The sequence below is a fragment of the Nomascus leucogenys genome, chromosome 2 (assembly GCF_006542625.1).
Source record: "Nomascus leucogenys isolate Asia chromosome 2, Asia_NLE_v1, whole genome shotgun sequence".
NCBI classification, from domain to species: Eukaryota; Metazoa; Chordata; class Mammalia; order Primates; family Hylobatidae; genus Nomascus; species Nomascus leucogenys.
In genome coordinates, this window is record NC_044382.1 from 44,704,971 (window position 1) to 44,728,965 (window position 23,995).

At 45.4% G+C, this 23,995-nt stretch overlaps 1 protein-coding gene across 5 annotated transcripts in view; it reads left to right on the top strand.

Moving 5' to 3' along the window:
* VDAC1 (voltage dependent anion channel 1) overlaps nt 1–22,570 on the top strand; it is a 139,129-nt gene extending 116,559 nt beyond the window's left edge. For 3 of the 5 annotated variants that reach the window (XM_030829186.1, XM_030829148.1, XM_030829169.1), the window contains 8 exons: nt 179–251; nt 851–900; nt 2,054–2,206; nt 2,301–2,353; nt 12,335–12,562; nt 18,450–18,600; nt 20,639–20,696; nt 21,620–22,570. In XM_030829186.1, coding sequence (XP_030685046.1) covers nt 185–251; nt 851–900; nt 2,054–2,206; nt 2,301–2,353; nt 12,335–12,562; nt 18,450–18,600; nt 20,639–20,696; nt 21,620–21,711 — 852 coding nt within the window. In that variant the 5' untranslated portion in view covers nt 179–184 and the 3' untranslated portion in view covers nt 21,712–22,570. The remainder of the gene's footprint in view (nt 1–178; nt 252–850; nt 901–2,053; nt 2,207–2,300; nt 2,354–12,334; nt 12,563–18,449; nt 18,601–20,638; nt 20,697–21,619) is intronic. The other 2 variants (XM_030829180.1, XM_030829158.1) reach the window with 1 other exon arrangement.
* The last annotated feature ends 1,425 nt before the right edge of the window (nt 22,571–23,995 follow it).

Here is a 23,995-nt window from a genome sequence, read left to right on the forward strand (position 1 = left end):
ACAAAATGAAGGACAAGACAGCAAGGGCTTCTTGGCCCATCTGGGAGGATAAGCTACTTGGAAGTCTTAGTGCTAGGTGATTTTTATTGGTTGCTAATTACATCTAATAATTGTTATTGATGGAAAGCTAATTTCCCTAATTACCAATGCATTTATTCTGGTGATTCTTTTATCATAGCAGAAGATGGCTGTGCCACCCACGTATGCTGATCTTGGCAAATCTGCCAGGGATGTCTTCACCAAGGGCTATGGTGAGTGTTGCAGAGAGGGGGTGCCTTTCAGCTCACAGACTGTGTTGGCATGTTTGAGACTTTACCGATAACTGTTTAGGAGACCCGGGTAGGTCAGCTGTTCTGAACTTTCACGTGAGGGAAAAAAGAAGCTTTCATTTGTGTGGCAATTGAAGCAACTTTGGTTGTGCACCCAGTTGGACAGGCTCCTGCATTGGTGCTGTCAAGTGGGTATTCTTGTTTTCTCTTCCAAGTGTGGTGCAGTCCTGTGGAAGCTGGTGCAGTGGAGCACGGCTTCTATATTTAGCCTGTGCTTAGGCACATGCCCACGAGGCCCAATGACTGTGTCTCTGCCAGCTGTCAGGCGTCTTCTTATCAGACCCTGCTGGGAGTGCAGGTGGGACCCAGGTGGGGGTGCCCCTTCTGTGCCCATTCTGTCTGCTGCTGTTTCATGGCAGCTGAGCTCCCCCCACAAGCAGCAGCAGAGACTGGGTGCCCTCAGCCCTTGTGGCAGGAGTGTGCTTCTTTTAAAAAAGCATTTCGAAGCAACCGTGAGGGGGGCAGAGGTGCTGTTCTCTAGTTAGTTATTTAACCTATTGACAGTTGTCTTCTTTCTTTAGGATTTGGCTTAATAAAGCTTGATTTGAAAACAAAATCTGAGAATGGATTGGTAAGTTGTCCAACCCACATGGAACATGAGTATTTATTTATTTTTATTTTATTTTATTTTATTTATTTATTTTTGAGATGGAGTTTCGCTCTTGTCGCCCAGGCTGGAGTGCAATGGCGTGACCTCAGCTCACTGCAACCTCCACCTCCTGGGTTCAAGCGATTCTCCTGCCTCAGCCTACCGAGTAGCTGGGATTACAGGCGCCTGCCAGCATACTTGGCTAATTTTGTATTTTTAGTAGAGATGGGGTTTCTCCGTGTTGGTCAGGCTGGTCTTGAACTCCTGACTTCAAGTGATCCGCCTACCTTGGCCTCCCAAAGTGCTGGAATTACAGGCACGAGCCACCGCACCTGGCTTAGTTTTATTTTTAAAAAAGATTTTAGATTCAGGGTGTACATGTGCAGGTTTGTTACATGGATGTATTGTGTAATGGTGAGGTTTGGGCTTCTAGTGTACCCATTACCCAAATAGTGACCATTATATGGAACGTGGGAATTTGTTGTAGATCAACAAATAACTGTCCTGACCTGGCCGGCAAAGCCAAAAGAAGGTACTTTTTTTTTTTTTTTTTTTTATTCTGGCAGTTTGTGGTTTTCACATTCATTCCATTTTCTACATGATGGGTGGTCCAGGGGAACCATGCCAGTAGGCCCCCAGTTCAACAGCGGGTAATACTCAGAGGAGAATGGGGCAGGTCTCAGTTTTAGTTTTCCTTGTGCTGCTTATTTTCAAATTCACCTGCGTTCAACCACATAAGTGTTTTTAAAGTAATCTTAGTAGTCCCTTTTAAATTGTGTGTGCAGTAATTATTGGAAGGAAGAAGTTTTGGGTTTGAATTACTGCTGTGTCAGCTTTAGCTCAGTGCTTTTCTCTGAGCCAGGATGGAAGGGAGATGCTTTCCTGTCCAGACTGAAGAGTTACAGGGAGGAAGGAAGCTGTCTGCTGACAACAAATTCCCCATAAGATTTCTTTACATAGCAGGCTCCTTTACTCCCATCTGTACTTCAAATATCTATTTGAATTATAGAGTTAGCCTTGGCCCTCCCCCATTCAGGGTCTTGCCTCTTGCAGAAAGGCAAGTATAGTGTTTAGGAGTGAAGTGAAGCCAAGTAAGTGCTATGGTGCAGGCTGTGACTGTCTCTCTCCTTTGAAGGAATTTACAAGCTCAGGCTCAGCCAACACTGAGACCACCAAAGTGACGGGCAGTCTGGAAACCAAGTACAGATGGACTGAGTACGGCCTGACGTTTACAGAGAAATGGAACACCGACAATACACTAGGCACCGAGATTACTGTGGAAGATCAGGTAATGGCTGCTGTGAAAAGATGCGGATTTATTAATTCACATCTGCCAGCCTGCCTTGTGACTAAATCTACTGGCAAATTTGTTTTCTGTTCAGCTTGCACGTGGACTGAAGCTGACCTTCGATTCATCCTTCTCACCTAACACTGGGTAAGAGTTTCATCTGTTTTCTCTGCAAGGATGTTCTCTGATGTTGCAGATGGTGGAAGCCCTTTGTGACAAAATGTTTTGGGGGCTCACAGCACCTAAAATATGGTCTCCAAGACCTGGCGATTTAAGTCCTCTGGTTTTGATTTGGTCCCAGGGGTCGTATCCACATCTATGCACTAACAGACTATGCTATAATGAGCACTTCCTAATTCAGGATTGGTGTTTACCCAACAAACGATTTCTAAGTGCTGCCTGTGCTTGGCCCTGTGCCCATCTGGAGATCTAAGGGTGCCCAGGCCATGATTGTTACCTGCCAAGGAGCTCACTTTCTAATAGAGGATTCAGACCAGTGTTTAGCTGTGTTTTGTAATAAGATTCTGCATTTTGTTAGTGTTCTCCTAGTTTCTGCCATGGAGGTTGCAAGATTTCTGTTCAGTAATAGCCATTTCATGTGAGTTAGGCTGCTGGTGATATAAGTGGCCATGGCTAAACGGGAGTGGGTGACATTTGGAAGCAGGGCCTAACTGGTCACTGTTGCCAGCCTCATTTCTTCAGGCGTGGAAGTCCTTCTCCCAGCTTCCTGCTTAGGGACACTGAGACCCTGTGGGTGTAACTGCAGGGTGGGTCCTGAGGCTGCACTTTCCCCAGGCCTTCTGGCCACAGATGTATTAGGTTTGTTAGTTCTTGACCCATCACTTGGCAAGATAGCATGGTAGTCTGCCTCAATTCCTGGGTGCTTTTCAAAGTGCCTAGAAGGAATTATCCCCTTTTAGAATACACCGTTGTTTTTTTCCACTCATATTGGTGGGTCTTCTAAACCTGGGGAAGATTGTTTTATATACTGATGTTAGGATCAAGGGCATGTACTGAATTTCAGTTTTTAAAAATTGTGGGCCGGGTGTGGTGGCTCATGCCTGTAATCCCAACACTTTGAGAGGCTGAGGCAGGCAAATCATCTGAGGTCGGAAGTTTGAGACCAGCCTGACCAACGTGGAGAAACCCTGTCTCTACTAAACATAAAAATTAGCTGCGCATGGTGGGCGCATGCCTGTAATCCCAGCTACTTGGGAGGCTGAGGCAGGAGAATCGCTTGAACCTGGGAGGCAGAGGTTGTGGTGAGCCGAGGTGGTGCCATTGCACTGAACCCTGGGCAAGAACAGCGAAACTCCAACTCAAAAAAAAAAAAAAAAGAGTCGGATGCAGTGACTCATGCCTGTAATCCCAGCACTTTGGGAGGCTGAGATGGGTGGATAGTTTGAGGTCAGGAGTTTGAGACCAGCCTGGGCAACATGGCAAAACCCCATCTCTAATAAAAATACAAAAATTAGCCAGGCATGGTGGTGCGTGCCTGTAGTCCCAGATACTCGGGATGCTGAGGCACGAGAATCGCTTGAACCCAGGAGACAGAGGTTGCAGTGAGCTGAGATTGTACCACTGCACTCCAGCCTGGGCTACAGAGAGAGACTCTGTCTCCAAAAAAAAAAAAAACTGTGGTAAGATATACATATAAAACTTAACATCTTTAAGTGTGTAGTTAAATGGCACTATGAATTTTCCAGTTTTGCCATTTCATTTTTTTTTTCTTTCTTCCTTTTTTCCTTTCCAACAGATACTTATTAGAGGGAGGATCTACCAAGTGCAGACCTGTGCTAGGTGTGCAGTGCACACAAGTGATTGGGCACACAGGGTTCCTACCCTCTGGAGATGTCTTCTTATAGCCTGGCTATAGATGATCTGAAGAGACCATTGTTACGGGGCTGATTTACTCTCATTCCTCTTCGCTGCTGTAGTTTCTCCTGCAAGAGCACTGCCTTTTTGCAGTGCTGTGCACTCTCCCCCCAGGAACTCTGCCATGGTATCAGGGAGTGGTTATCCAGAAAGATCCTGGGATAGGATGAGGGGCTGGAGGATGTGCCCACATGCTTGAATTTGCTGCCTGGGACTTTGCCTGCTGCCCTGGGATAGCACACTTTGGAATTTGTAGGCAAATTCCTTCCCATGACCTTAGGGAGCTTTGCAGAGGTCTCCAGGCCCTGCAGTATAAAACACAAAGGAAAGTTTTTTGTTTTTTTGTTTTTTGGGTTGAGGGGGACGGAGTCTTGCTCTGTCACCCAGGCGGGAGAGCAGTGGTGTGATCTCAGCTCACTGCAACCTCCTCCTCCCGGGTTCAAGTGATTCTTCTGCCTCAGCCTCACAAGTAGCTGGGACTACAGACACGGGCCACCATGCCTGGCTAATTTTTGTATTTTTAGTGGAGACAGGGGTTTCACCGTATTGGCCAGGCTGGTCTTGAACTTCTGACCTCGTGATCTGCCTGCCTCGGCCTCCCAAAGTGCTGGGCAGATTCATGTGTTTCTCCTGCCTCAGCCCCCTGAGTAGCCGGGATCACAGGAATGCACCACCATACCCAGCTAATTTTGTATTTTTAATAGAGGCAGGGTCTCTCCATGTTGGTCAGGCTGGTCTTGAACTCCTGACCTCAGGTGATCTGCCCACCTCAGCCTCCTAAAGTGCTGGGTTTACAGGCATGAGCCACCACACCTGCCCTTTTTTTTAAAATTTACTTTTTATTTCAAAATAATTTTATACTTAGAAAAAAATGTGGTAAAAATAGTATGCAGAGTTCTCCTGTGTTCTTCACCCAGCTCCTAATGTTAATGGCTTACGTAACTATAATGATCAGAATCAGCAAGTTAATGTTGATCTCATATAGTTAATCTGTTGTCACAATGACGTCTTTTTTCTGATCTGCGATCCAGTTCAGTTTCCTAAATTGCATCTAATTGTTAAGTCTTCTCTAATCTGGAATATTTTCTGACTCTGACACTTTTGAAAAAGAGTGGCCAATTATTTTTTTAAGATGTCCCTCCCTCAGTTTGGATTTGTCTGATGCTTCCTTATGATTAAATTTAGGTTATGCATTTTTGGCAACTGTGGAAGTTGTTGTGTTATATTCTTCTCAGCACCTGATGTTAGGAAGAATATATCAGTAGGCCTCATTTTTGGTGATCAGTTTTGAAGTGGTGTCTGCCAACTCTCTTCACTGTAAAGTTACTATTTTTCTCTTTGCAATTAGTAAGTATCTTGTGGGTAGACACTTTGAGATTATGCAGATATTCTATTTCTCATCATACTTTTGCTCACAAATAGTAACATCCATTGGTGATTCTTGCCTGCAACAGTTACGCTTGGCAAATGGTGACTGGAGTGCAGTGGTGCGATCCTGGCTGACTGCAGTCTCTGCCTCCTGGGCTCCAGCAATGCTCCTTCCTCAGCCTCCCAAGTAGCTGGGACCACAGGCGTGTGCCACCAAGCCCAACTAATTTTTGTATTTTTAGTAGAGATGAGGTTTCACCAGGTTGGCCAGGCTGGTCTAGAACTCCTGAGCTCAAGCGATCCACCCGTCTCAGCCTCCCAAATTGTTGGGATTACAGGCGTGAGCTACCACGCCCGGCTACAAATGGTGATTTTCTTTTCTTTTTTGTTTTTTTGAGATGGGGTCTCACTGTCACCCAGGCTGGAGTGCAGTGGTGTGATCTCGGCTCATTGCAACCTCTGCCTCCCCGGCTCAAGGGATCCTCCCTCCTCGGCCTCCCCAGTAGCTGGGACTACAGGTGCCTGCCACCACCCCTGGCTGATTTTTATATTTTTGGTAAAGACAGTGTTTCACCATGTTGCTCAGTCTGGTCTCGAACTCCTGAGCTCAAGTGATCTGCCCTCCACCTTGGCCTCCCAAAATTCTGGGATTACAGGTGTGAGCCACCACACCTGGCCTCAAATGGTAATTTTCTATTGCCATCCTTCCTTCACTTGTTAATTGGTATTCTACTGTAAGGAAGAGCTATTCCTTCTTCCCCATGTATTTATTTAATCAATTATTTATTTATATTAGTATAGATGCATGGACATTTACTCTATGGGCTATAATCCACAGTGTCATTTATTTTGTTGCTCAAGTTGTCCCAGATAGGGGCTTTGGGAGAATACCTTCTGTATGCTTTTTGACAAACGTCTGTCGTTTTTCAGAGCATGGCTTTATTTCTGGTTTTAGAAAGTGTACCACGCTCATCTAGTACTTGTTTTTCCCCAGTCCTGCTATCTGCTGTTTCTCCAAGGAGCCTTGGTTCTTTATGTTGGAGAATGATATTTAGAAACTAAGATTGTGGGCCTGGCGTGGGGGCTCATGCCTGCAATCTTAGCACTTTGGGATGCCGAGGCAGGTGGATCACGAGGTCAGGTGTTTGGGACCAGCCTGGCGAAAGCTTGTCTTTACTAAAAATACAAAAATTAGCTGGGCGTAGTGGCACACACCTGTAATCCCAGCTACTCAGGAGGCCGAGGCAGGAGAATCGCTTGAACCCGGGAGGTGGAGGTTGCAGCGAGCCGAGATGGTACCATTGCACTCCAATGAGGGCGACAGAGCAAGACTCCGTCTCAAAAACAAAACAAAACAAAAAAAAACACTAAAATTCTGGGTGCTAGATGTACATATTGCTACTGGGTATTTGAGGAAAGTTCTGGTGATGCATCATGGAGATTAGAAATGAAAGCTGGCTTTCCAAAGTGACTGAGGGTACAGCCTGGGAAAACACCTGGCTCCCAGGAGGAGTGGAGTGTAGACCACATCTGGATGAGGCCGCAGACCTCAATAAGGACCAGCACCCACACTGAGTATCCACCACAAATAAAGCTTGCTTGTTAACCACAAATCAGTCAGGCCTCTCTTGGGTGCTTGTCAAATTAGCACTACTGTTGAAAGAGCTTAAAAATAAATCCCAATAATATCTGAAAGAGGAAGACTCCACAGACATGGTGTGTAGTGTTAGAAAGAGACCTGGAGAGAAGCCTGAGCCACTCCCAAGCACGGCCCTTTCTCTTGGGGATCGCGCCGCCCTGGCCAGAATCCAGTGAGACAGTGGGTGGGGGTGTCATGTAAACCGGTGCAGGTGGTGCACACCACTGGTCAGAGGCCCTGCGGTAGGCATCATAGTTTGTGAACATCAGCAGCTTTTTATTAAAAATTGAAAAAGGAGGTGGTTAGAAGATGCCCGATTTTATATTTCTTTTTCCCTTTCTAAATGTCAGCCTCTCAATAGCTGTCTAATCATCAGTCATCTCAACCACCCTGGTGCCAATCACATACTTGGCTGAAACCCAGGCTTCTTTCCCCAAAGAGCAGGCAGATGAAGCTAGGTTTCTTTTTCTTTTTTCTTGAGACATCTCGCTCTGTCGCTCAGGCTGGAGTGCAGTGACGTGATTTCAGCTCACTGCAACCTCCACCTCCCGGGTTCAAGCAATTCTCGTGCCTCAGCCTCCTGAATAGCTGGGATTACAGGCACATGCCACCATGTCCTGCTAATTTTTGTATTTTTAGTAGAGACAGGGTTTTTCCATGTTGGCCAGGCTGGTCTCCAACTCCTGACCTCAAGTGATCCGCCCTCCTTGGAGTGCTGGGATTACAGGTGTGAGCCACTGCACCTGACCAGTTTTGGATTTTTCTTATTGAGAGATAATTTGGTTGTTACTCCTTTCCTTCAAACCTTGCCAAAATGTACAGAAGTAACTTGAACAAAGTTGAGGTTAAGTTTCATTGTCACTTGTTCTGTTGGTGAGCAGGTCTGTGCACACCTACCCCTAACTGCTGAGGGAGCTGAGCGGCCAAAGAAAGAGACTGACAAATCCAGTTTCTCAGAAAGAAACATTTAATAGAGACTTACAAATAGAAGCGATGTCTCAAGCAGCCAAGAGACAGTGGATCCCTGCATTCATCCTCCAGAAAGTATTCTTTATATAGCAAGCTTTTAGAGTAAAGACATGTGCATGTCTTAGACCATCTTGCAGAAAACTCTTGCAAACTTGTGACCAAAGGGAGGTTAGATAAGCATCTTTACTTTTTTAATTTTTATTTATTTATTTTTTGAGACAGTCTCACTCTGTCACCTGGGCTGGAATGCAGAGGCGTGATCTTGGCTCATTGCAACCTCTGCCAATGAGCCAATCCAGCGATTCTTCTGCCTCAGCCTCCTGAGTGTCTGGGACTACAGGTGTACACCACCACACCCAGCTAATTTTTGTATTTTTAGTAGAGATGGAGTTTTGCCATGTTGGCCAAGCTGGTCTTGAACTCCTGGCCTCAAGTGATCCACCTGCCTTGGCCTCTAAAAGTGTTGGGATTACAGGTGTGAGCCACTGTGCCCGGCTGGCATTGTTTCTTTTATGGATTGTCTATGATGCATTCCTTGGTTGTCATGGATGTATTAGGCTGTTCTTGCATTGTTCTAAAGAAATACCTGGGCAGGCAAGGTGGCTCACGCCTGTAATCCCAGCATTTTCGGAGGCTGAGGCAGGCAGATTGCTTGAGCCCAGGAGTTGGAGACCAGCCCAGGCAACACGGTTAAACCCCGTCTACACACATGCACACACACACTAACTGGGCCTGGTGGTGTGCACCTATAGTCAGTTCCAGCTACCTGGGAGGCTGAGGTGGGAGGATCACCTGAGCTCAGGAGGTAGGGGCTGTAGTGAGCCATGATCGCACCACTGCACTCTTGCCTGGACAACAGAGTGAGACCTTGTCTCAAAAAAAGAAGAAAATACCTGAGGATAGGTAATGTATGAAGAAAAGAGGTTCAGTTGGCTCATGGTTCTGCAGTCTGTACAAGCAGAGCACAGGCATCTGCTCGGCTTCTGGGAAGGCGTCAGGAAGCTTTTAGTCATGGTGATTGATGAAGCAGGAGCAGGCACATCACATGGCAAGAGCAGGAGCAAGAGAGAGTGGTGGGGAGGTGCCACACGCAAACAACCAGATCTCATAACTCATTATTGTGAGGACAGCACCAATCCATGAGGGATCCGCCCCCATGATCTAATCAGCACCCAGCAGGTCCAATATTGGGGACTGCATTTCAACATGAGATTTAGAGGGTACAGCATCCAAACTGTATCAGTGGTGGTTTTGCTTCAAGACGGTGTCACTTGCCGTGGAACAGGCTATTTTCCTACATCACTTGGGAGGGGTGCTGGCCTTATTTTCAACTGTGACCTCTAAAATTCTTGTCTCATTGAGAATTTGGAATGTTTAACCTTTATTTTTTTTAATGAGAAATCTGAAACATACAAAAATATACAGAAAAATATGTTTAACCCTCATGCTATTCCTATTACACAGCTTTGATAGTTACCAACCTGTGGCCAATCATGTTTTATTTATACAGCCATAAATATAACACTCCTCCACACACATATTATTTTAAGTAAGTAACAGCACTTAATTTCAGCTGTAAATATTTTGTTATGTATCTTTAAATGGCAAGAATCCATTTTAAAGGAGCATAACCATGATATTATTATTATATTGAAAAAAGTTGATCATTTCTTTTTTTTTTTTTTTTTTTAAAGATGGAGTTTCACTCTTGTTGCCCAGGCTGGAGTGCAATGGTGCAATCTCAGCTCACGCAACCTCTGCCTCCTGGGTTCAAGTGATTCTCCTGCTTCAGCCTCCTGAGTAGCTGGGATTACGGGCATGGGCCACTACACCCGGCTAATTTTGTATTTTTAGTAGAGACGGGATTTCTCCGTGTTGGTCAGGATGCTCTCGAACTCCTGACCTCAGGTGATCCGCCTGCCCTGGCCTCCCAAAGTGCTGGGATTACAGGCATGAGCCACTGTACCCAGTGGATCTTTTCTTAATATTGTCAAATCTCTAGTCTGTTCAAATTTACATGATTGTTTCATGATTTCTTTTTTTTTTTTTTTTTTTGATACTGAGTTTTATTCTTGTTACCCAGGCTGGAGTGCAGTGGCACGATCTTGGCTCACTGCAACCTCCACCTGCTGGGTTCGAGCGATTCTCCTGCCTCAGCCTCCCGAGTAGATGAGATTACGGGCGTGCGCCACCATGCCCAGCTAATTTTTGCATTTTTAGTAGAGATGGGGTTTTGCCATGTTGGCCAGGCTGGCCTTGAACTCCTAATCTCAGGTGATCCACCCGCCTCAGCCTCACAAAGTATTGGGATTATAGGCGTAAGCCACCGCACCTGGCTTTTTGCTGTTTTTAAAATAACAGGTTGGTTCTCTAGTCTCTAAAGATGACAGCTATGTGATTTGAGTGTTGTTATAATAATTTTTTTTTTTTTTTTTTTTTTTTTTGAGACGGAGTCTCGCTCTGTCACCCAGGCTGGAGTGCAGTGGCGCGATCTCAGCTCACTGCAAGCTCCGCCTCCCGGGTTCACGCCATTCTCCTGCCTCAGCCTCTCCGAGTAGCTGGGACTACAGGCACCTGCCACCACGCCCGGCTAATTTTTTTTTGTATTTTTAGTAGAGACAGGGTTTCACCGTGGTCTCGATTTCCTGACCTCGTGATCCGCCCGCCTCAGCCTCCCAAAGTGCTGGGATTACAAGCGTGAGCCACCGCGCCTGGCGAGACGGAGTCTTACTGCGTCGCCCAAGCTGGAGTGCAGTGGCGCGATCTCGGCTCACTGCAACCTCTGCCTCCCGGGTTCAAGCGTTTCTCCTGCCTCAGCCTCCTGAGTAGCTGGGATTACACATGCCCACCACCACGCCCAGATAATTTTTGTTATTTTTAGTAGAGACGGTGTTTCACCATGTTGGCTACAGTGGTCTCGAACTTCTGACCTCGTGATCCACCCGCCTCAGCCTCCCAAAGTGCTGGAATTACTGGCATGAGCCACTGCGCCTGGCCCCGAGTGCCATTATAATGCCTAAAATAAACATACTGTTTAATATGTTTCAGCCTATTGCTGATATTTTTCATATTGAGGTTCACGTTGCTCCATTGTCGAAGCCCTTGGGAGCCTCTTCAGGTTACCTTGTAAGTCCCTTTGCCTCCACCCCAGTAGTCTTCAGTAGCTTTGATAGATGTTTTAGGTCACTGTGTACATTTCCTGCCTAAGATCTATAGTCGGCTATTTCTCCAGGGAGCACTGGTTCCATTTAGGAGGAAATAAATGGTCTAGGTGCTGAGGATGAAGCATTAATCTCAATGTGAATAAAGCTAGAAGTGAACAGTGCTGTGTAGTCCTTGAGGCTCTGAGCGGATCTGGTTCCTCCTGTGGTCTCTGCTGAGAATGCAGCTTCCTGTGGGAGATGTCAATCTTGTAACTGAATGATAGAAACAATCAGATAAAAATGGTCCATGTTTTATTTGTTCGATGTGATCTTGTTCTCCAGTGTGTACTTTTGGTAAAAGACATGGTAATAATAGGTCTGCAGGTGACACTATTCACCTGCTTTTCCTAAGAGATGCTGGGTCTTGAGGAACAGGCAGTAGAGACACTGAACTGCCTATAGACTCACATCTGGTATCATCAGGTTGGACCTGGGGTACTGTCTGGCTAACTAACACTTCCTGGCCCCCATGACTGCAGAGTTCCAGGTTCTACGTCAGTACCCGGTTCTCTGAAATATGTACTCATTGGGGTCTCATGAATATGGAATTGAAATCTATTTTACTGTTGTATTCACTTAGAAGGAACATAGCCTTTGTTTGCTTACTTAACCGTGTGAGCCACAGAGTAAGAAGATAACCGTCTCTTTAAAAGCTGCTATTTAGGTAGTTGCCTTCATGACAGATAAATCTTTTCCACAGGTTTGGAAAATATCAAAGATGCATCTGTTTCATAATTACATGGTGGCTTTCTACCTAATGAATGCCTGTGTAGGCTGCTACATTAAGCATACAGAGAGTATAGGAGAAGAAAGTTACTTCGTATTTATTTTTCAGGCTTTTCCTGTCTGTGTTCTCACTTCATTAGTGTGGGGTTTCTGCAGACTGGGTCCCCATGGAAGAGAGGTTGTGTCCTGCTCATTGTGGTACGGCAGTGGCTTAAGGGAGAACTGGAGCCCTGACTTCACCCCCACTCCACTCCCTTTATTTGACCTGGGATTAAAAAAAAAAAAAAAGACAACTTGCATTTCAAGGTGACTTAGCTTCTGATCTTAATACAACTTCTTTTCCTTCAGGAAAAAAAATGCTAAAATCAAGACAGGGTACAAGCGGGAGCACATTAATCTGGGCTGCGACATGGATTTCGACATTGCTGGGCCTTCCATCCGGGGTGCTCTGGTGCTGGGTTACGAGGGCTGGCTGGCTGGCTACCAGATGAATTTTGAGACTGCAAAATCCCGAGTGACCCAGAGCAACTTTGCAGTTGGCTACAAGACTGATGAATTCCAGCTTCACACTAATGTGTAAGTGTACATGGGGGCAGCAGGGTGGGAGGGGTTGGGTTGGAGTGTGTGTGGTAAGGGGATTGCTTTTCACTATTTTTTTTTTTAAAGAAAGCCCGGTTTTTAACCACTGTAAAGTGAGTTTGCTGGCATTAGATGAGCCACATGGCCTGCTGCTATCTTTTGTTTCCCACCTACTCATTTCCTGGAGTGTCTTAGATCCTTTCCACTCTATGAACAGTAAATATTGCCACAGATACACAAAGTGGCTGATTAATTACAGCAGGGACATGGTGTCAGTCCAGAGCGTGTCCCTTCCCTGCAGTTTTTGTTTTAGTTAACAAAACAGCTCTCTTTGTCTTTTTTTATTTATTTTTTATTTTTTTATTTTTAATTTTTTTTTGCACACAAAACAATAAACATTTTCTAAAAGTACATACAAACAAAAAGATGCATATCAAACATATTAGGAAGGTTGCACATGGGAAGGCGGGGAATAGAAATGGGGGGTGGGAATTAAAGAAAATAAATGAGAGAGGGACTTTGTATGGATCAATGATAATAACTCAATCCTCTATTTGACAAAAAAGAAGGAGAAGGAAGAGGAAGAAAAAGAAAGTGGGATAAAGGATCAGAAAGGGAGGAAAATAGAAAAAATTAGAGTATGACTCCAGGGTAGACCTGTTTTGTTGTCGCTTCGTTGGTTGGTTGGTTTGTCAGTTGTATTTTTCATATGTTTCGCCATGTTGGCCAGGCAGGTCTCGAACTCCCAGCCTCAAGTGATCAACCTGCCTCGGCCTTCCAGAGTACGGGGACTACAGGCGTGAGCCACCATTTCCAGCCCCCACATTGCTTCTGGCCTCTGTGGTAGACCTCCCAGACGGGGCAGCCGGGCAGAGGTGCTCCTCGCTTCCCAGACGGGGCGGCCGGACAGAGGTGCTCCTCACTTCCCAGACGGGGCGGCCGGGCGGAGGCGCTCCTCACATCCCAGAAGGGGCGGCCGCGCAGAGGCGCTCCTCACTTCTTCCTAGACAGAGCAGCCGGGCAGAGGTGCTCCTCACTTCCCAGAAGGGGCGGCCGCGCAGAGGCTGCAATCCCAGCACCCGGGGAGGCCAAGTGGGAGGCGGAGGCTGCAGCGAGCCAAGACCACGCCACCGCGCTCCAGCCCAGGCAACACCAAGCACCGAGTGCGCGAGCCTCCGTCTGCAGTCCCAGCACCTCGGGAGGCCGAGGCGGGCAGACCACTGGAGGTCAGGAGCTGGAGACTAGGCTGGCCGACATGGCGAAACCGCGCCTCCAGCCAAAGGAGAAAAAGGAGGGAGGGGTGGTGGCGCGCGCCGGCAATCTCAGGCAGCCCGCAGGCCAGGGCAGGAGCATCACGGGAGCCGGAGGCCGGGAGTCTCCAGCGAGCCGAGTGTACTCCAGCCTGGGCCACAGAGGGAAGAAAAGAAAGAAAGAAAAAGAAAGAAAGAAGGAAAGAAGGAAAGAGAAAGAAAGGAGAAAGAAAAGGAGGAAAGGAGGGAAGGGAAGGCAGGGAAGGCAGGCAGGCAGGCAGGCACAGCTCTCTTTCTCTGTCTAATGCCTGAGGATTAGTCTGCTGGGCTTGATGACATGTAGACATGGTACACAAATTTAGGAGCTGATTATCTCAGTTACAAAGTATGTTCTCTGTACAATGAAGCATGTAAAAGTAACTATTGGACAGTATGGTGAAGGGAAACAGTGATTATAGGTTAGGAGAGAGCCCCTTGAGAATTGAAGTAGATTGATGATTTAGGTTAAGGGAAACACATTTCATTCATGAATCTTGTTTTATCCATAAACCTTGTTTTATTTAGTTTCATGAGGAATTAACCTGTGACAGGCACAAGTTGGGTGCAGAGTTACCATGTTTATTTCTTTCCACTAGAGGTCACTAAAGAAGTAACTTCTTAAATTTAAGGCAAATCAATGATATTAATGTGTAAACTAATATTTCCATTAATAAATTTTTTTGAGGAATTTTTATCATTAATTTGGAATCTGTTACAGCTAAAAACTCACAGGAAAACTATAGAAATGGACAATCTAGTTGTTGGCAGGGGGCGGGGAGGGTATGACTACAAAACGGTGACTGAGGGAGTTTGGGGGAGGGAACTGTTCTATATTCTGACTGTGGTCACGGTTACATTAATCTGTGTACGTGTGTTAAAATTCATAAAAATGTATACCAAGAAAATATCCATTTTGGCCGGGCGTCGTGGCTCACGCCTGTAATCCCAGCACTTTGGGAGGCCGAGGTGGGTGGATCACGAGGTCAGAAGTTCAAGACCAGCCTGGTCAAGAAGGTGAAACCCCATCTCTACTAAAAATACAAAAAATAGCTGGGCGTGGTGGCGGCGCCCGTACTCCCAGCTACTTGGGAGACTGAGGCAGGAGAATCGCTTGAACCTGGGAGGTGGACGTTGCAGTGAGCCGAGATCACATCACTGCACTCCAGCCTGGGCAACAGAGCAAGACTCCGTCCCCCCCCCCAAAAAAAAAAGAAAATATCAATTTTATTGTATGTTTAATTAAGAAAAGGTGAAACATACAAAAAAGCTATAGGAAACATACCACATGCATAGAAATATTTTTGAATGTAGAATTCTGATTAGCATGGGAAGTGTTTTCCCTGGTTTGAAATTGGGCATTGGCACCAATTCTTTGGCACCAATTCTAGGAGGAACAATGGCTGTTAGCCATTTCCCCCATATATCTGAGCTTCAGCATTTTAAATAAGCAACAAGTGGGTATGGTTTATTTTTGGAACCAGCATGAAGGCAGCTGACACAACTCATCTGGGTTGCCCTGGTGCTTGCAGGGGCCCAGATGCATAACAGAAATTCTTTGTGCTTCATATAGATGAATTTGAACAGTTCCACCTGTTTGTTTATTTATTATTTTTTGGTGACAGGGTCTTGCTGTCTCACCCAGGCTGGAATGCAGTGGCACGATCTCTGCAGCCTCCACCTCCTGGGATTAAGTGATACTCCCACCTCAGCCTTGCAAGTAGCTGGGACTACAGGTGCATGCCACCACACCTGGCTAATTTTTGTATTTTTTGTAGATACAGGCAGGATTTCGCCATGTTGCCCAGGTTGTTCTTGAACTCATGAGCTCAAGCGATCTGCCCGCCTTGGCCTCCCAAAGTGCTGGGATTACAGGCATGAGCCACTGCATCTGGCTTCTGTTTATGGTTTTGAAAGCTCTGTACAGGAAGGCAGTATTGTGTTCCTGGTTTTAGGATATTCTGAAAAGTCTGGTCTTTTTAAAAACATGTAAGCCCAAGAAACTTCCCCATTTGAATATATTACTAAAGTCATTCAAAAATCTGTTATTTTTGACAGGCTGCTGTTTTATTGTAGCATACTTGGGCTGTCTACAGAAGACAGGATTCTCTGTGAATCAGGCAGTGCTTGGGTCTCCCTGTACTTTCTGGAAGCATAATGTCTGTCTTGCTGAATTTCTTGGGGAAACGAAAATTTACAATGTGTGGCTCATACATGTAATCCCAGCTACTTGGGAGGCTGAGGCGGGAGGATCACTTGAGGCCAGGAGTTTGGGACCAGCCTGGGCAACATGGAAATACTCTGTCTCTAATAAATTTTTTAAAAATTAGCTGGGCATGGTGGCAACATGCCTGTGATCACTTGAGCCCAGGAGTTTGAGGTTACAGTGAGCTACGATTTTGCCACTGCTCTCCAGCGTGGGAAAAAGAGCAAGATCCCATCTCGAGGAAAAAAAAAAAAAGAAAATTTAGAATGTATTCTCTGATTTAGGGAGAGTGTTTTGTGAAGACTAGAGTTTTTGTTCTTAGGTCCTGAAGTCCTTTGCTGGATTCCAAAGTACATGGGCTCTGACTCACAGTTACCAATGCCATTTCCACTGGAAATGCCCACAATGATGAGGCAGAACTCAGACACTGATTTTATGTTAAAGATGTTCGAGAGGGTCTAGGCAGGCTTGAAGGCCATCTCATGCAAGGAGGATGGCCATTCCTTTTTAAAAAATTGCAGCATTAAAATTTTTCTCAATTTTTTTAATCTAAGGAGTCTGAACCCATGGTTGTAAAATCAAACAGTACAGATGGGCTTATGAAAAGCAGTGATTCCAGCCTGCCTCAGCCTGCTCATCCCAGCTCCCCGGTGGCAGCCACTTTAACTGTTTTTGTTTTCTGTGGTTCCCTCCGTGGAGAAGGTTGCTTCTGACCAGGCACCAGTATGCACTGTGCGTATAAACAACAATCTGAAAGCAGTAATGAGAGAGTCTATGATCTGTGCAGATCCCAGCCCGACAGAGGACAAAGTGTAGACTCAGTTCTTCGTATGCTTTTTTAGGGGTGGCAGTGACTGCAGAGTTTGTATAGGCTGTTCAGCTGGGTGGCGCAGACGTTCAAATTCTGAGAGCTTAAGCAGGGTCCCAAAAAGAGGAAGAGGAGAATTTGAATGACTGAAGAAGGGAAAGGGATATTCCCAGCAACTGGAGTCATTCAATGTGTTTGTAAGAGAGGAGGGAGCTTGGCCAGCTGGAGTTTCATTCTGAATGTTTTTGAAAGAGGGAGACATTTTACGATGTAGCAAAAAGCTCCCTTTCAAATCCTGCCAGGCTTAGATGTTGCAGCGTGGGTGAGGAGTATGCACAGGTGGACGAGATGAATTGTGGATTAAGCTCTTTTGAAGTGCTGCTCCTCCAAGAGGCTGGGTCAGTGCCAACTGTATCTCCCCAGCAGTGGCTGCAGCAGGTTGTGCCAAGGGCTCTAACTTGCCTTCTGAGGCATATGTGCAGCCCCACCTTTCTTGCCATTTCTGGCTGTGTTCTCTTCTCATTTTCTTCTCTTTCCATACCATTTTTTATTTTTACTTTTATTTTTTGAGCCAGAGTCTCACTCTGTCGCCCAGACTGGAGTGCAGTGGTGAGATCTCAGCTCACTGCAACCTCTGCCTCCTGGGTTCAGACGATTCTCCTGCCTCACCCTCCCAGGTTGCTGGGATTACAGGCACCCACCACCATGCCCAGCTAATTTTTATGTTTTTAGTAGAGACAGGGTTTCATCATGTTAGCCAGGCTGGTCTCAAACTCCTGACCTCAAATGATCTGCCTGCCTTGGCCTCCCAAAGTGCTGGGATTATAGCATGAGCCACTGCATCCGGACTTCCATGCCATTTTTCTGGTAGAATCATTTATAAAAGTAATAACATCAGTAGCAGTAAAAATAAATCACTCAGAATCTCAGTGCTCTACTTGCTTCTTCTTTTTTTTCCCTTATAGAGACAGGATCTCGCTCTGTTGCCCAGGCTACATCCTGGGCTCAAGCAGTCCTCCTGCCTCGGCCTCCCAAAATGCTAGGATTACAGGCGTGAGTCACCACGTACCCCCTCTCCCCTGGCTTTTTGTTTTTTTGTTTGAGACAATGTCTTGCTCTGTCACCCAGGCTGGAGTGCAGTGGCGCGATCTTGGCTCACTGCAACCTCTGCCTCCCAGGTTCAAGTGATTCTCCTGCCTCAGCCTCTTGAGTAGCTGGGATTACAGGCATGTGGCACCAGCCCGGCCAATTTTTGTATTTTTAGTAGAAACAAGGTTTCACCATGTTGGCCAGGCTGGTCTCAAACCCCTGACCTCAAGTGATCTGCCCATCTCGGCCTCCCAAAGTGCTGGGATTACAGGTGTGAGCCACTGTGCCTGGCCAGGTGCCTGTTCTATACTTATCAGACTTCCTGTAATTTAGTACCTGTTTTGTGAAATTTGGTGAACTTCTGACTTCTCTTAATACCAGTATTGGTTCAGTCCATTTCTGGCATCCCTGTCTTCTGGGAGACTTGGGTGGATCTGTCTGGGCTGCAGCTCACCTCGCTGGGAAGCTCAGCATCTGTGCTGTGCTTGTTTGCAGGAATGACGGGACAGAGTTTGGTGGCTCCATTTACCAGAAAGTGAACAAGAAGTTGGAGACCGCTGTCAATCTTGCCTGGACAGCAGGAAACAGTAACACACGTTTCGGAATAGCAGCCAAGTATCAGATTGACCCTGACGCCTGCTTCTCGGTGGGTATCTGTGGAATCACGCATCTCACAGGCAGGCCCATCTGCTCTTTATGTTGGAATCCTTCAGGTTTGCTGGAGTGCTGTGCTTCAACTTACTCAAAGTGAGAGATGCTGCTGGGTGCCGTGGCTCATGCCTGTAATCCCTGCACTTGGGAGGCCAAGGCAGGCAGATCACTTGAGGTCAGGAGTCTGAAACCAGCCTCGCCAACATGGTGAAACCCTGTCTCTACTAAAAATACAAAAATTAGCCAGGCGTGGTGGCGTGTGCCTGTAATCCCAGCTACTCGGGAGGCTGAGGCAGGAGAATTGCTTGAACCGGGGAGGCAGAGGTTGCAGTGAGCTGAGATCGTGTCACTGCACTCTAGCCTGGGTGACAGAGTGAGACTGTATCTCAAAAAAAAAAAAAAAAGACTCCGTCTCAAAAAACAAAAACAAAATGAGAGATGTTCTCACTTTGAAAAGAGTTCCAAATGAGTACAGTGATCATACTACTAATACTTCTTATGGGTACCAGGCACTGTGCAGAGCCTTTTATGTAGATTACTGTGTTTAATCCCATTTGAAATAGGTGCTTTGTTTTTTTAATCATCTCTGGGTTTTTTTTATTTTTTGTTTTTTGAAACAAGGTCTTGCTTAGTTGCTCAGGTTGGATGCAGTGGTGTAATTACAGCTCACTGCAGCCTCATCCTCCTGTGCTCAAGTAATCCTGCCACGTCAGCCTCCCAAGTAGCTGGGACTATAGGCACACCACCATGCCTGGCTAATTAAAAAAAAAAGTTTTTGGTAGAGACAATGACTCGCTCTGTTGCCTGGGCTGGTCTCAAACTCCTGGGCTCAAGCTGTCCTCCCACCTCAACCTCCCAAATGTTGGGATTATAGGCATGAGCCACCATGCCTGGCCAACCATCTCTGTTTTTTTTTTAAATTTTTTTTTTGAGACGGAGTCTCCCTCTGTTGCCCAGGCTGGAGTGCAGTGGCACAATCTCAGCTCACTGCGCAACCTCCATCCCCCAGGTTCAAGTGATTCTCCTGCCTCGCCCTCCCATGTAGCTGGGACCACAGGCGCCCACCACCACACCTGGCTAATTTTTGTATTTTTAGTATAGACGGGGTTTCACCATGTTGGTCAGGCTGGTCTTGAACTCCTGACCTCAGGTGATCTGCCTGCCTCGGCCTCCCAAAATGCTGGAATTACAGGCATGAGCCATGGCGCCCGGCCAGTCATCTCTGTTTTTATAAATGAGGAACTAGAAGCTTAGAGAGGTGAGTAACTTGCTTAAAGGTATACAGCAGGAAAGTGCTGGGAACTGGATTTGAGCCAGACTGGCTTACTGTTGAGCTTCTTCCGTTAATACCAGTTCCTGTTCTATAATGCGGACTGTTAAAAGGGGCACTCTGAAATCTAGGGTTCTAATTGATAATCCCCCCCGCCTCACTTTTCATTCTCCTTTTCAGCTCCTGCATAGCATATTAAGAAATCAGTAGTCAGTTGGCATCTTACAGAGTCTCTGGCATTGCTCACAGGCCCTCGAACTACTTCACAGTTTTTGCAGTAAATCCTACTGGGCTCATTTCTGTTGTCACAGGGCACTGGAGGCTGTATCTCTTTGGGGTGAAATGAGGGAATCTCATGTTGCAGAATGGTGTCTGTACTGGTTTGTGTAATTTATGGACAGCCCTTTTTAAGTCTCCTAAACTAGAACCGAATTTGGCTCCCTTAACAGCAAGCACTTAAAAACAAGAGAAAAGGAGCCTCATTATTTATATGAGCAAAAGGACACTGGCCCCTAAGAGGCCTTCCTTCTCTGCTTTGTTCTTATGAGGGGTGTCAGATCTCAGCACACCATTTGAACAGGAAAGTATGCACCTAAAATTGATGTATTTTATATTGAATTTAATGAATCTCATGAACAAGATGGTCATAAAAAATTTTGATTCTAAAGTCCAAGGTTGGTTGACTAAAAAGCTCTAATTTTGGAGATGGAAGTGCAAAGTATTATACTTAATGTTTTCTCTGTTTTGTCATTTCCTTGATTAGGCTAAAGTGAACAACTCCAGCCTGATAGGTTTAGGATACACTCAGACTCTAAAGCCAGGTATGTGTTGCTTGTGTGTGAAATCGGTTCTTTATCTTAAAAAAATTGTGGTGCTGGTTTGCTGATTTATGTCATTGCTTATAAAATGTTTATATAATACAGTGGGCATATATAAGTGGATATATGTAAAGTATAATTAAATGTTTATAAAGGAGTATGGGGTCATTATAAAACATTTGGAGAATATGAGATGTAGCAAGCAGGAGGAAAAAGGCTGAGGCCAACATATGCTTAGCTATTTTCTTCCATCCTTTTTTCCAGTGTGTACATAATGCTTGATACTTATTTCTGGCAGATTCTCAAAACTAACTTATAAATCAGCCCCACTGTAAAAAGACAAATAGGAAAAGTGGTTTGCAGGTTTCCTCTGCACAGCTGGCCAGGCCAGTCCACGGTGCATTATAGTTCTAGCGTGTAACCACCTTTGAACCCTGGAAATCTAAGATTACCAGCTACTCCCTGAATCAGGTTATTCCAGGGAATGTCAGTTTGTTGTGTGCATCTGTGGATGTACATGCACACTACACGTGTGTGTACACTATGAACATGAACATGTAAGACCTTAGGTTGGATTCAGGATTGAGGTTTCATTTAAAGGGATGATTGCCAAAGCAGCTTACTGCATGCTACCAGTGCTAGAGAATAATTGTACCAGGGGAACAGTGAGAGGAAAAAGGAAAGTGGGGTTCCAGAAGTAGATTTGGGTAGGCTGTCTTGGCGGTGGGATAATTATAGTTGTTTTATAAGCCCACTGTAGGATACCTGTTGGGTCAGATGGTGCTAAGTAACAAGGATTGAAGGGCCATGTAGTTTGGACCCTGCTGATAATACCTGGAACAGGTTCTGAATTTGCTGTTAATCTTTCTTGTCATTTCTTTCCACCATTCCTCCTCCTTTCCTATCCCTCATTTTTCTCCCTGCAGGTATCAAACTGACACTGTCAGCTCTTCTGGATGGCAAGAACGTCAATGCTGGTGGCCACAAGCTTGGTCTAGGACTGGAATTTCAAGCATAAATGAATACTGTACAATTGTTTAATTTTAAAATATTTTGCAGCATAGCTACCTTCAGAATTTAGTGTATCTTTTAATGTTGTATGTCTGGGATGCAAGTATTGCTAAATATGTTAGCCCTCCAGGTTAAAGTTGATTCAGCTTTAAGATGTTACCCTTCCAGAGGTACAGAAGAAACCCATTTCCAAAAAAGGTCCTTTCAGTGGTAGACTCGGGGAGAACTTGGTGGCCCCTTTGAGATGCCAGGTTTCTTTTTTATCTAGAAATGGCTGCAAGTGGAAGCTGATAATATGTAGGCACTTTGTAAATTCATATTGAGTAAATGAATGAAATTGTGATTTCCTGAGAATCGAACCTTGGTTTCCTAACCCTAATTCATGAGAGGCTCGCTGCTTGATGGTGTGTACAAACTCACCTGAATGGGACTTTTTTAGACAGATCTTCATGACCTGTTCCCACCCCAGTTCATCATCATCTCTTTTACACCAAAAGGTCTGCAGGGTGTGGTCACTGTTTCTTTTGTGCCATTTTGGGGTGGAGAAGGTGGATGTGATGAAGCCAATAATTCAGGACTTACTCCTTCTTGTGTTGTGTTTTTTTTTTTGCCCTTGCACCAGAGTATGAAATAGCTTCCAGGAGCTCCAGCTATAAGCTTGGAAGTGTCTGTGTGATTGTAATCACATGGTGACAACACTCAGAATCTAAATTGGACTTCTGTTGTATTCTCACCACTCAATTTGTTTTTTAGCAGTTTAATGGGTACATTTTAGAGTCTTCCATTTTGTTGGAATTAGATCCTCCCCTTCAAATGCTGTAATTAACAACACTTAAAAAAAACTTGAATAAAATATTGAAACCTCATCCTCCTGTTGTCTTTATTAATAAAATATAAATAAACAGGGCATTTGTTTAGATTTGTTTTCTGTCTTCATGCTCTGTGTATGTATTATATGTTACTCGTTTTCACTCACTGTACAACAGATTACCATAAATTTAGCAGCTTTAAACAACACTCATTTATTTCACAGTTCTGCAGGTCAAAGCGAGGCAGGTGTGCATGCCTGCCTGGGCTCTGCTTAGCTTCTCACAATGCTGGAATTAGGGTGGCGACTGGGCTGTCTTCTCATTTTATCTGGGGGCTTGGCGTCCTCTTCCAGGCTTTCAGGGTTGTGGTGGAATTCAGTTATTTTCAGTTGTAGGATAGAGGTCCCTATTTCTTTGTTGGCTGAGCCACTCTCTGCTCAGAGGATGCCAGCATTCCTTGCCATGTGGTCCCCTCCATCGCCAAAGCCAGAAACAGAAAAACTCCCTCATGTGAAATCCCTCTCACACTTCCAGTCTCCTCCAGGAAGAGCCCCAACCCTTTTAAGGACTCACCTGATTAGGTTAGGCCCACCGAGGGTAAGCTCCCTTTCTTCAAGTTAACTGCCAGGTAAAGTGACCTAATCACTGGTAATATCCTTTCATATTTGTAGGTCCCTCCATATGGGTCATGGGAAGGGGTGATTTTGGAATTCTCCCATATATTTATATGTTTTTAATAACTTGATTGTGGGTTTTTTTTTGAGGTGGAGTTTCATTCTTGTTGCCCAGGCTGGAATGCAATGGTGCGCAATGTCTGCTCACTGCAAGCTCCGCCTCCTGGGTTCAAGCGATTCTCCTGCCTCAGCCTCCCAAGTAGCTAGGATTACAGACATGTGCCACCACACCTGGCTAATTTTGTATTTTAAGTAGAGACGGGGCTTCTCCATGTTGGTCAGGCTGGTCTCAAACTCCTGACCTCAAGTGATCTGCTCACCTCGGCCTCCCAAAGTGCTGGGATTACAGGTGTGAGCCACCACGTCCAGCCTATTGTGGAAACACAAATAGTAATAAACTCTATGCATGATCCAGCTTCAACAAATATGAACATTTTTTTCCATTCATGATTTTTCAGCAGAATTCCTTTTTCTTTTCTATGTTTGAAAGTGACATTCAAAACAGGAACCATCTATTTTTAGCATTTTATGCAACTGATCACCCAAAAACTGTGGGTCTCAGTATTTGTCATACTGTCTTCAGGGACTTGCAGCTATTTCTAAGTGAATGTTCATAGAATTTATCCAGAGAGTATGGCACATAGTGGTTGCTGGCTACATCTAGTCAGATGTCAGGTACAGTATTAAGGTATTTTACTTTTAGAGACAGAGTCTTACTCTGTCACCCAGGCTGAAGTGCACTGTCATCATAGCTCACTGCAACCTTGAACTCCTGGGCTCCCGTGATCCTCCCATCTCAGTCTCCCGA